Below are 13,463 nucleotides of genomic sequence, written 5' to 3'. Positions count from 1 at the left end.
TATCTTTATTATCATCCAAATCAGATATCTAGAGAAAAAAATCACGATAATTGTGATATTTCTTTAAAAAAGTTCTATTATGTCATGTTAACACAGGTTCTAGTCTCTCACTTTATTATGATGACGTACTTGTAAGCGCCTGGATCCAGCGTTGTCTTTATCATGACGTATTAAAATAGTGGTGCGCGGATCATTATTCGAATCCTCAAATGTGAGACCAGGGAAAATCCAGAGGTATATGTTGAGTCGTCTCTGCATGCAAAGTCAATACACGCACAGAAACCGAGAAAATACAAACAATATACATATCCTTTCCCGATATTCAGAAAATCTTGTGCAATATATTCGGTTTTGTAAATGATGCAGCTCAAATGTCTGATACGGGAAATAATTAGGAATATTAGAGTTAGAACTGGTTTTTAGCAAAATTCAATTTTTGCTCGACAAACGAAATATACCGTAAAACGAGCATACCGATGTAAAAAAAATATATAAAAACACCATTGCCAAACAGTTAAAGCATAGCTCTATGGTTAAAGCAACGACAAGATTGAAATATAAACACCTTCATTTATACAGTAAACTTCATTTTACGCGTGTAACACTGTGGTTAAGTTCGCGAACGTGGACATTCAATCGCTATGAAATCATGCAATATCTATATTATAACACAATCATATCACTTTACTACATGGCCGGTACATCCCGAAACCTTTTGATCAAACGTATGGCCTGTTGCATAAAACAATATAATCAATCTTACAAACAACCCTTTAACACGAGGTTTACCAGCATATGCATTTTCAATCGTTTTGAATGCAAAAAAAAAACCTAATTTTTACAAGTTCAAATTTACACATAACGTTTCTATATAAATGTCGTGAAAGTGAATGTGCAAATTTTCAATGTCTACAAAGTAGTATAAAGATATCACATACACAATCCTTTTTATTTGCTTGTTCATAAATTGTACATGCATTTCCTTTGCATTTTTATACTTAATCGTTCTCAGTTTTCTTTAAACAAAGCAGATTTACGAATATCTCTATTTTTCCAAATATAAATAAACTCATAAATTCACTTGCTTGCCCTTTCATTTACGTCTTTCATATCCGCCAGTATAGAAAGACTGAATATCGGAACTTCCGACGCCCGTTTAGTTGAAAAAAATAGCAGGAAAATAATTTTAAAAATATTGGTGAAGGTTTGAGGAATATCCATTAAAAACTTAGAAGGTTATCATAATTTTAAGTTTGGGATTTGTGACGTCATGAACGAGCAGCTACCCATTATGTTACACAATATAAAATGAATAAAATTCATTCTTCTAATGGTTCGCGATGACTTACTTTTGTTTTGTTTTTAGGAATGGACGTAAAAATATTTGTCTATTGATAGGTACGGTAAAAAACATTTTCAATTTTCTGAGACAAGAAATTTCATTGATTTTTTTACCATATACGATATGTAGGAATGGTGCTCGCATATGACGTCACAAATCAAATAATCAAAATTCTATCAACTTTTGTATTCTTTGATGGATTTTTTTTTAAACCCTCTGTAATATATTTTTTATGTTGATATTTTACTACAAACTATTTGCCAGGATAACCCTTTAATTGATATTAAGACCATCTGTCAGGAAATTAAATTTACTCTAAACATTTTGTAAAGACGTAAGGACAGACGCATATACACGTCTACTAAAAATTATATCGCATTTCACAACAATAGTAGGGGCATGAAAATTCAAGACCTCGCTGTCAATTGCTTTCCTATCTCTTGGGTTTTATCTTTATTATATTTTTGGACAACTTCTGCCATTAACCGACATCAGGAAACATGCCGAACATAGTTTTGTTGCCTAGGTCAGGCATTTCATCACGACTTTCTTTTTACAATAAAGAAGGGAGTTATATTTGTATTAAGTCAGAGCCCACCCGGACATTAAATTCTGTGTTTTGAATTCAATTTCAAAAAGATAGATTTTAGAGCGCGTGGGTAACCCGGAAACGGCGGAGTTTTGTCTGTCGAGTGTCTGATAACGAAAATCAAATAAGCTGCCAAGAGGATAATCAAATTTCATTCATAAGCTCTGGAAGGGAATTTTTTTGTGTGAATCTTCACCGCCATGACACGTGAGCATCGGTCTAATTAGTTTCCATTTCAGCATATGTGAAACATGGCGCTTTGATTAAAAGAGAGCAAGAGAATGTTCGAGGTAGGCGAGATGGGGAGAGAGGATCGGAGGCAAAATACGAGAGAAAGCCTAAAGCGGAGTTCTATACGGGGGTGACACTTCAACAGTAACAGAAAAGAGAGTTCGTAGAAGATTTACCAAGCGGTACGTACCCCTTTCTCCACCTTGCACACGCACACACACACACTCCACATCCGCATAAATACAAACCCGTAAAGCCCCAAACTTTCCTAGACACTAAAACAACCATAATATCGGGCTGACATTTATTTTCCTTGCAATGTTTGGACATGGACCTACTAAACAACAACGTTTGGATGATCACTGGTGTGTGTGTGTGTGTGTGTGTGTGTGTATGTGTGTGAGTAATTATGAGGGTGACTATGTGGGTGTGGGTGTACAATTGCGCTTTCGCTGTAATTCATCATTATGACAATGGTAATCGCATCAGGGCCGATCCATTCATTGAATGCTTCAGATACCCTGTTCGTATTCAGTTACCAGTATCACGGAGGTACCAGATTGTTGCATCTAAGGTTGACCGTGACGACTTTCACCAATTCTTCCCACAAATAATGCTGACCCCTTTCGTTATCAGACCAGACGAGATACGGTCGATGATCGCTCAAGAATAAACGAATCAGGAAAGGAAGTTCTTCATGACCAATGTCTTCAACAAAGAGAAGAGTCATCTTCTCCGTTGCAACGTCGTTGATGTACTCAAGAGCTGTCCGGAACTTCAGAAGATACCACTGGTCCCGCAAAGCAGCACGACTAATGACGAATATAGTTTTAAAGCTCTTTTCGACGACATAGTGGACAGCGTCGAGGTAGTGCATACCAATCATGAGCTCGTTATCACCGCAAACGATGCGGTCGTAATCCGGGAGTCTTTCAGCGAGAGCTGGCCGAAGGTGTTCATCGACCCATTCCTCGTCGTCTTCGTGAAGCATTATGGCGATGTCGTACAGGAAGTTTCCTCGAGGGACGTCCTCACGGATTTCATTGTAACCGATGAAGCAGAGCTTGAAGAGGAATAACTGATACCCAATCCACCATCGATGATAGTATGCCAAACCTAATATTAGGAGAAGCATCACAACAACTACGGAAAGGCCACAGTATAGCGCGATGTTCACAGCGCAATCTTTACTTGGATCAAAGGTGATCAGTTGCTTCCCCCCGAAGGGCGCCAGGGTGGCCGGAGTATAGAGACAGGTGGTATCCAATGAATTTACAATCTCTACTGATCCTTTCAACCAACTGTGTAGCCATTTAAGATCACAGTTGCAGACCAAAGGGTTATACGCCAGATCAAGGACACGAAGTCTGTCCAAGGATTCAAACGTGCTCTTGTTCAAGCCCGCTAGATTATTATTGGAAATGTCTAAATAAGTAAGATCCATGTTGAACTTGAAGAGATTTGAATCAAGATATGATAATTGATTCCCATCAAGTATCAGTTCCTTCAAGTTTTTAATCTTGTCAAATACACCTCGAGGAAGAAAAACAAATAGGTTATTCGCTAAATCTAATTGGGACAAGTTTCTAAGATCATCCAAAACACCAATATTCAGCTCATGGATCTTGCAATCATCTAAACGTAAAATGTTAAGATTGGATAGATTTTTGAAGAGCCCTACAGGCAGGGGAAACAGTGCATTCTTTGATAGCTCCAGCCTTGATAGCCTGTACAGGCCAAGAAAAGATGAAGTCTTGCTGTTGGGATCCCATAGCTTGCTTGTAAAGAGTTCAGCGTCGACTAAATTTAGTTCAGCCAGAGAAGGCGTTTCATTACCAAGATTACCTGGCTGGATCAGGTGACTGGGACAATATGCCGATTGTAGAATTAGGCTAGTTAGGAAAGGAAGATGGTGTATTGCATGCAGATCAGTTATAGATGTACCTGACAGATCTAACATTTTGAGGAACGGGACATTGGCAAAGGTATTTTCATCAATGACACGCAATTCGATATTTCCACTTAAATCAAGGAACTGGAGAGTATGGAGTCCTTGGAATGCAGAGCTGTTAATCTCCCTAAACTGGTTACGAGCTATATTCAGATGAGTTAGTGATAGATCCCAACTTTCATTTTGACTGTTGATGACATTGATATTATTTTCTTCGAGGGAGAGTTTGGTTAGAGCTACCATTCCGTTAAAATATCTTGGTTCAACACTGCCCAGGCAGTTACAGCCCAGGAGAAGCTGAGTCAACCCATCTAAACCTGTTAATGAATTGTTCTGGACACTCCCAATCTTACTTAAAGAAATGTCAAGAGTTCGGAGACGTTTTCCCTTTAGAGGGGAGAAGAAACCTGGATCTATTAAATGAAGGCTGGAATCTGACAATCCTATCTCCTGAATATAATGTGACAATTTGACTCCAGAAAAGAAATTCGAAAACTCCGATACTGCCAGACGGGTCTCTCTTAAATAAAGAACGGATACTTTTAGTGAAGAAACAAAACTGGGAGTAATGTATTCCACCGGATTTCCCGATAAATGCAATGTATTGATTTTACTGTTTACCACAAAATTCTCATCAGAAAGCTGGCGAAATTTGTTTTGATTCAGGTTAACGTCGAAGAAAGTATTATAATAACTTGTCCAATTTATCTGGCGAATGCTATTTTCTTGAAGATTCACTATGGCATCTCGGGCAAAACATGCAAGGAGGTCGCCTCCAAATGAGTCCATATTCACAGAGCCGGCTAGCAAAGTCGAAAAGCTGTTAGAGTCAAACATACTTCTTTTCAGTGTAGTTAGGTACGTATTATATCCAATGTCCAGTTCAACCAAGTTCTTCAGAGGTGTGAAGGCGCCATGATCCACCACCGATAAGTTATTACTGCTTAATTTGAGTACCCTGAGACTGGGGTAGTTTAGAAAGGTATCGTTTCTAAGCCTACCAAGGAGGTTTCCGCTGAAGTAAAGTTCTCTGAGATCTGGTACAAGATAGATGGGCACTGAGCTGAGATGGAGGTTTGAGCAATAAGCAATTTTCAAATTCCAGTCCTGTTCACATGATTTAGAAAGACCGGAAGCCTTCCCGTGGTTGAATGTTAACGTGAATACCAGAATGAAGAAAATGGTGGGAGTGATTGGCAGAAGATTGAACATCCTGATTCCCGATAGATTCACCATGGATGGTCCTAATGTAATGTTGAAAGCGAAGGAGCAAGAATGTGGGAAGAACAAAGAGGAGGAGGAAGAAGAGGGGGAGAAGAAAAAGGAAAAGTAAAAGACGTATAAGAGGGAGAAGATGATGATGATGAAGAATGGTAAAGAAAAAGAGAAAAAAACAAGGAAAAATTATAAATTGTGGTTTTCACGGGCATGACGGGGCACAAGAACAATTTGTGGAGGATCAGGTCCAAACGTTTTGCGTGATGCTCGCGGGATTGGCGGAAATTAAATCCACAGCCAGACCACGAAATTTTGCCGAATGTCTCTCGCAAGACGCGACGTTTACCTGAATATTTTGCTTATGATTCTTGGAACATTCTAGATATTTGAGATTGTCAAATGGTGTTTTATTATTTTGTGCCTCTAGTTAATCCACGGAACACATAAAGGTTGGACATATGCTATGAGAACTACGCGCAAACTGCAAGGGACTCACGGACGTTTTATGAAGGACGCAAATGTCCGAAAATGGCGAAGTCCATCATTCGTACTTTATGCGACATCAGTGCGCAAAACGGGTGCTTGAAGGTGCACGAACCCCGGAGCTTTTGGCGGTTTGTACTCGCCTCCATGTTCATTACAAAGATCATCGACGTAATTTGCATGCAGCTGTCAATCATCAGCCCTTCGTGCAGCACGTGCACACATGCAAATACACATATCAAAAACATTTTGGCTACATCGGCATCGGCCCAAACATCTGCTGACGTCACTTCTCACAGCAGCCCAACCTGCCAATATCTTCGAACAGCAGTCGAAGCGCACACAAACTGAGAATCGTCAGAGTTTGGGAAATCGGAACATGTAGGATCTGTGTATGCGTCGTAAAACGTTGGTCTCATTGGGCAGCTGTAGGTGACGCATGGAAATAAAAGGACTCCGTGAGCTGACGTCTTCCGCAGCGCTTACGTATGACCAATTAACAGCGCCCTCTGAATCCAGGGACCATGCACCTTTAAATATTTGTAACCTTCTCCACCTTTTCCAAGGTTTAAAATGCCATCGACTTAGATAGATGGCGAGATAAATTATCATTTCATGCGGAATGTTCTTTATTACTGACATCCGCTCTTTTGTTGAATGAAATACGAATGGTGGACTTTGTGCTTTTTTTTAAATATAAATTGCGTCCTTGCTAAACCTTCGAAAAATATATGTGAGCCACGTAAACATGGCGCCTTCAACTATTCGATTGCCGCGGGAGACGGCGGGAAAACACCCCGAATTTCGACTTCGCAACCACTTCGCGTGAGCCATAAAAATTGCACTTTTTAATAATTTAATCTACACATCAATCAACAAAAAACTGATCCATAAAAGACCGCAAATAGAAATAATTAAAGAACGACTTCTATTTCTGGACACATGATAATAAATGATATGACAATTTTCAAGCCATTGAGATTTGTTTTTTTTTCCAACATGCGGCAACAGTCAAATATCATTTTCTTGTATCTCTTATCATAAGGGGTACAAGAAAGATATGGAAGCACTAGTTCATGTCAATACAGATGATCTATATTCTCTTACCTGCATACATCAAATTTTCTGCTGAAACAATGTCAGTAATGTCAGTAACAAATGAAGCGAGGCAATTAAGATATCATTGACCAGACAAGATGCAAATGAGAACTGCATACGGTTAAATGAATAATGAGGGACTGCTTAAATCGTAGTTCTGTGAAATGCGCTTTAATTACTCAATGACTCCTTCTAATATACTGTATATTTCTTTTCCTTTTTAGTTTCCATTCTACTTTCAGGATGCAATAATCGTGTTTATTTCTGGCTAAACAAAGATTTCCGATTAAAATTGTTCATCTTACGACATTTCTTTCATGATCTTAATTATTTCCAAGCAATTAATACTTTTCCAACTCTTAACTTTGGTTTTGGGTCACCAGGGCAATCAATGTTATTTCCTAAATAGTTTCGGTTTGCTTACTTGATAAAACAAACCATTTTATAGTATGGTAAGAAGTAAAGAGTATTAAACTTATAATCTATTATTGAAGTATATAGTCCATTGTTGCTCGCAAGGAAAGTACGGGGTATCCTCCCCCCCCCCCCCCACCGCCTCCTTCGTTTGAATATTTTCAAACAAATCTATCCAACATCTGCACGGGATTCATCAGGGTTTTTTTCTTCAATTTTTAATTCCCTAGCTTGAATGATTTTGTCTTTGATGAACATTTTTTTTTCTTTTATTCTTGCCCCGGTCCCTTGCTCCCACGAAGGCTTGTCTGCCTGCAAGTCCGTGGACATTTCAAACGACCAGCTATGTTAATAATATTGTCTACACTTATATCATGATAAATAAATTCCATAATAAAACATACATATTTTTTCCTTAATCTGTTTTAATTATCTCCACTATCGAAAGATTCATTCATTCACTGGCGTAAATCCGTGTTGATGGGTGGGGGGATGACTGAAATATTTTGGCTTTTTTTTTCCTCTTTTTTTTTTTTTGGGGGGGGCAAGTGCCCCTAAGCCCCCCGTCTCTACACTCTAATAGGGGCGATTATCCCCTTACCCCCTACCCCTTCTCCTGTGACGCCGCCCCAGCTCATTCTTCCACCATCAATCTCAAGTATAAAATGACGCCGGGCCATCGACAATAAGCTTAAATGGCTAGCTCACTTTCCACTAATGGCACTTGTAGTAATACCCAAAGTTCTGGTGCTGATTGAGTGGCCTCTGTTGCACTCTCTGTCTCCCCCGGCCCTCACCCGCCAGAAAGAGCGTAGGATAACCCTTCCCTGAGCCTTCGACAAACATGTATCAATGACTGGATAGCTATCTGATGACTAGCAAGTGACAGACGAAGCTCATTTAGACCAGAGGAGGATTTCAAATGATGATAGAACCGTTGTCTCGGGGAAACTGAGTATGGGTGGCCGGTTGGGGCATGGCGTAGCTGATCAGAATTAAATGCTATGTCACCTTGTTACCATTAAGACAAAAAAAAGTTCTCTCAAATTCAAACCGTTGGTGTTTTATAAACGGAAGGATATTTAAAAATCATCGCTTGCTAGAAAATTAATGATCCAGCTGATTGACCGACATTGTGTTTCAAAAGTTAAATTGACTACATGGGATAACACATATTAAAGGACAATATTATTACCGTCCATCCCAAACCCGTTCGCACCTATCGAGAGGCGCATGTTTAGCACGGGTCAGACACAATTTTAGGAGCGATTTCCAACGTCCGAGATGAGATGATTACTTGTTTCTTTTTTTGTTCACATCCACATTTGAAAGTCCATGTATGAGCATGATATCCACCATCACCTCTCCATCTGAGAGGTTAGTCAATATGTTTAGAAAGGCTTCAATCAATTCTTTCAGGTGGAAATAGCTTTGTTTTTTGTTTGCCATCATTTTTGTCACTCGGCTTGTGCTCAAAGGAAATTTAATAAAAAAGAACCGCTATCAGGGGCTATCAGATCATTATTCCCCTAAGAAAAAAGGATACTAATGTCCTAACATCTTTACATCACTTGTATTTGACCCCCCCCCCCTTCTTTCTTGCTTTCTCTCTGCCTGTCTATTTTTAATTGCCCCCTCATTTCTTCTTTCTCCCTTTCTCTCTCGATCTCGTTTCAGAACTTATCCTTTTGTGAACTAGTCTTAATGATGAGTAAAATTCGCTCTTCCACTAAAATTGATCATTGACATCAATTCCCTCATTTCCCTGAATTGAAATAAGGGTCCCAACCTATCCCATTGAGGGTAGATAGTAGATAGGACAAGTGCCCGTAATCTAAATTCATGTCATTCTAAATGTCCATTCCCAGGCTCTCAACCCACAAAACAGGTACATGGGGGTATGCAGCAGGGGGGCAGTCCCCCCCCCCCGCAAAATTTTGAAAACTTACATTTTTTACTGACAATTTTCACAAAATTCACCAAAAGTGTGCAGGAAATCCTACAATTTTAGTTTTCAAAATGCAACACTGCCTTAATGACAAGCTTGGTCGCTTCGCTCCCTTGCTGTTGAGTTTTTTTTTTTAATATAACGCATCCTATCCCCCCCCACAAAAAGATTCTGTGTATGGCCATGAACCATGAAAATAAGGGAAGACATCAGATTCATGTAAATTGCGGTTTGGGTGCTCTGGCGCCCCCCCCCCCCCAAAAAAAAAAAAAAAAAAACACTTCCACAACCAAGAAAAAAAATAAAAAGAAAGAGGATAGGGAAGACAAGGTGGGAAAAGGTTTGAAATATGATACTGGTTGGATACCAAACCAACATCTGTTAATATATTAGACTTTAACTTAAGAAAAGGAAAATGTTTGCTCGCTTGCTTCGCTCACTTGCAACCGTTTATAATTTTTTTCCCATATGCTATGTCAGGACCCTCAAAATCGTTGGCCCTTTATGCTACTGATCAAGATGATAATAACCTGACTCTAGCCACTTCACATGATACTGACAGTCACTTGAGCTTGGGAACGATTTGTAAAGAGAGGGTGCTGGTTTGTTAACAAGCAACCAAACAAAGCACACACACACACATACACCCTCACGTACACATTTTTTACTCCAGAATGAAGGGGATTTGGTCAGAAAAGAATTTGTCAAGCAAAAAAAAAATTCATTGCTGTCTCAACGTGATCTAAGATACAATTCATTTTACCACATCAACCTACTTTCCATCACCCCCCCCCCCCTCCACAAATCTTGGGGTTGCTACAGCACCCCTAGTTAATCTTGGGAGTTGCTTCAGCACTTCCCAGAACCCCCCCCCTCCCTTCCAAGGGACATGGATAGTCACTGTTGGAGGTCACTGACCAAAGCTCTCCTGGGGTGAATAGAAATATCACCCATCATATAACACCTGGGTGGAGAGAGGAAAATGAAGATAAATGCTGGCACTTCAGAGAGACTTCAACTTAAAATGATCTCACGGCACAATACTTCCATAGTATATTACTCTGCTTGTTCACATCTTTGTAAAAATACACAAACAGAATCTTTAACGACAACTATTGAATTAAATCATTTGGGCATGTCCAGTCGATGAATGCAAATTTTCATTTTAATTTCAAACATATGTAATACATACTGAATAAGATTAGAATGACTGATAAAACCCCAGGATAAAAGTATATTTCAACGATAATAAATACTGTACAATTATCAAATGTTTGAGATGTACTTTGTGTCCACCCCCAATACAACCCGGTCTTGCTTTAGTTCTTGTTATTTAATGTCCGGTGGCATTTTTTTTATTGAAAAACCAGCAGCAAATCATAGTCAATAAAAGTACAAGAACTAATGCAAGACGAGAGTAAACAGGCGGTTGCTGCGTCATAGTCTTCCTTATTAGATGTATTGCTGATGTAAAGGTAAAGACAATATCTGCAGCCTCCGCCTCGATTATAGGAAATGCTACACACAGATTAAATTTACGCCAAAGAATACCTTCTGATTATCCAGGCATGAATATAATATGACATAAAGTTGGAATAAAATTATATGGGAGAGGATACTCTTCCATAATAATGCGTTTATGAAAATGAATTTCAATAAACTGATGATTGTTAAAGGTGTAAAAAAAAATTTTCACCCAGTGGTGGGAATATAGACTACCGAAGCGTGTATTATTGGCCTGGTTCTAGATTTCAGGAGCCAGGCCAATAATACATTGCTTTCAATGGGGCTAATTACATATTCTTGAGGTCATATCTTGGGGTCCCATGGACCGACTCCCACCAGACATGGGTTGTGGAGGTATTTCATCATGCTCCAAAACATAACAAAAAAGCTGAAATGCCCCCCCAAAAATTTTTTGTGACGCAATCACTCTGCTACTCTTTAAGCAAAAAAAAGTTCACATATTCTCTGATGTAAATTCTGGAAGTTGGAATGGTGCCAATTATCCAAGGTACAATTTACTCTGCGTAGAAATATCTCAGCTAATTACTACACAACTGCATACCGTAATTAAAAATTCATTAAAATGTCAATAATTATGTAAGAAGCTTCATCCTTATAGGAAAAATTATATGTAATAATGATATTAAAAGATGCTTGTCATAACATGAAAGATTGTCAAAATAAATAAGTATTTACATAATATTCAAAATGAAAAGAATTGTAATTTCATTTAATAAAAATTTATATTTTACAACATACAATACTATAATTCACATGATTCTTAATGCCCAAGGCTATATGCAACGCATGATAACTTTTTTTTACAAATAGAAGAAAATAGGTCAATTGTCACAAAACACAACAATAAGAAATGTCATATAAAATATGTAAAGATGAATGGAAACCACAACTACAGAATGGAAAAGGTCACCATGTCAAGAGGTTATTTGATATCTACACAGTCATAATGGATTTAATATACACACAGATTTACATAATGAGAGCCTATCATCATACCCAGCTCCATGAAATACAAATAAGATGAATTTTAAAAAGATACTTTAGAAATAAATTAAGGAATGTAAATTTATGATGTACATTTATGAACATCCATTTAATTCCATTATCATATTCAATATGAATTACCAAATTTGCATACCTATAAAAAAGTAACAAATTGGAATCTGTATGCTGACTTGCTAAAAACTTTAGAATGACTATGGCCATCACTGATCATCTGCAGCTTTTTTTATGATGTGCATTGCTTCATATTTGGAAAATACAAATGTTGTATTATGTTCAAATGTTTTATCGCAAACATATTGGTCCAGTCTAGACTAGTGGTCATATTTTAGATAAGTTATTTCCTTCTTCTTTTGGTAAGATGTACTGAGAAAGAAAGGTCTGAAACACCCAAGCATTCCTGTGCTTTTGGTACTTTAGCAATCAAGTCATTTTGATGGCATTGGTTAATATCCCACTGCTGCCACAAGTCCTGTTGATGGCATTGGTTAATATCCAAATGCTGCCATCAGTCATTTGATGGCATCGGTTAATATCCCAATGCTGCTATCAGTCATTTTGATGGCACTGGTTCATATCCCACTGCTGCCACAAGTCCTGTTGCTGTCATTGGTTCATATCCTACTGCTGCCTCAAGTTCTGTTGATGGCAGTGGTTCATATCCCACTGCTGCCATCACTAATTTTGAAGGCATTGCTTCATATCTCAATGCTGACACCAGTCACTTTGATGGCATTGTTTCATATCCCACTGCTGCCACCTGTCATTTTGATGACATTGATACATATCCAACTGCTGCCATCAGTCATTTTGATGACATTGATACATATCAAACTGCTGCCATCACTCATTTTAATGGCATTGGTTCATATCCCACTTCTGCGAATTGGTCATTTTAATGACATTGTTTCATATCCCACTGCTGCAATCAGTCATTTTGATGGCATTGGTTCACATCCTGCCACTGCCATCAGTCATTTTCAAGGCCATTTTGAAAATATGTGTTTATATTCTAATCGATTATGTCACTCCCCACTAAGATGTGTATCAAACACTTGTTCGTTCTTTTTTTTCTGCATCTAGGCCATTTCCTTTTCTCAAGCTAATTTATTCATTCAGCCAATCCCTCTTAAATGACAAAATATAAATTCTTCACATTTAGAGCCAAATTTGGTTCAGCCTGTTTTTTACTCTCCACATAATTACAAGTTTAAGTTATTTGTAGATGTAGGCCTATTCACACCTTCAGATGACTATAAATAATCTTGAAATCCCTTGGGATTTCACAAATTTAGCTGTATTACAAATTCGTTGAATCTGAATCACTGGCAATGTCTTTAATACTTGAACTGCTAATGTAAATCAAATTGCCTTATAGGTACCTACAGCTGCAAAGGCACTTGGATCACCAGGAGAGAATCCTTGGAAGTCTTTGAAGAATCCTCAACTTAAACTGTGTCATGACAGTGACATGCCAACAGACTGTGTAGCTGATTGTATTGTACATTGAAGCCTGGACAAGGTTTGATGAACCATCTCTACTGAAACAGTACCTGTTTCATTCAGCAGCATCTGAGAAACTGTTGAGAGGGTGTCTGTACCTGACATTCCATAAAGAACACTCCTATGTGTAAAAAAATAAATGAAACAAATATAAATC

General features: G+C 38.3%; 2 protein-coding genes across 2 annotated transcripts; both read right to left on the bottom strand.

Moving 5' to 3' along the window:
* Positions 1 to 1,530: 1,530 nt before the first annotated feature.
* LOC121429407 (slit homolog 1 protein-like) lies at positions 1,531 to 4,781 on the bottom strand. Its single transcript, XM_041626384.1, has one exon. The coding sequence runs from the start codon at positions 4,354 to 4,356 to the stop codon at positions 2,707 to 2,709; it is 1,650 nt and encodes a 549-aa protein (XP_041482318.1). The 5' UTR covers positions 4,357 to 4,781; the 3' UTR covers positions 1,531 to 2,706.
* Positions 4,478 to 7,105, bottom strand: LOC121429532 (SLIT and NTRK-like protein 2). The gene is made up of 3 exons (XM_041626591.1): positions 6,922 to 7,105; positions 4,809 to 5,357; positions 4,478 to 4,500 (listed from the first exon to the last, which is right to left on the bottom strand). The coding sequence occupies exons 1-3, from the start codon at positions 6,929 to 6,931 to the stop codon at positions 4,478 to 4,480; spliced, it is 582 nt and encodes a 193-aa protein (XP_041482525.1). The 5' UTR covers positions 6,932 to 7,105.
* Between the last annotated feature and the right edge of the window lie 6,358 nt (positions 7,106 to 13,463).

Source organism: Lytechinus variegatus, chromosome 16 (genome assembly GCF_018143015.1).
Source record: "Lytechinus variegatus isolate NC3 chromosome 16, Lvar_3.0, whole genome shotgun sequence".
Lineage (NCBI taxonomy): Eukaryota > Metazoa > Echinodermata > Echinoidea > Temnopleuroida > Toxopneustidae > Lytechinus > Lytechinus variegatus.
The sequence above is the reverse complement of the archived record's forward strand: the minus strand, read 5'-3'. Positions and strand labels throughout refer to the sequence as shown.

Bases quoted from the DNA above. Each gene is read 5' to 3' on its own strand.
- LOC121429407 (XM_041626384.1), bottom strand. From the start codon at position 4,356: ATGGTAGCTCTAACCAAACTCTCCCTCGAAGAAAATAATATCAATGTC.
- LOC121429532 (XM_041626591.1), bottom strand. The intron at 4,501-4,808 runs GTTATTATAATA...TCCCCTCTAAAG, and splicing joins TCGCCAGATAAATTGGACAA to GGAAAACGTCTCCGAACTCT.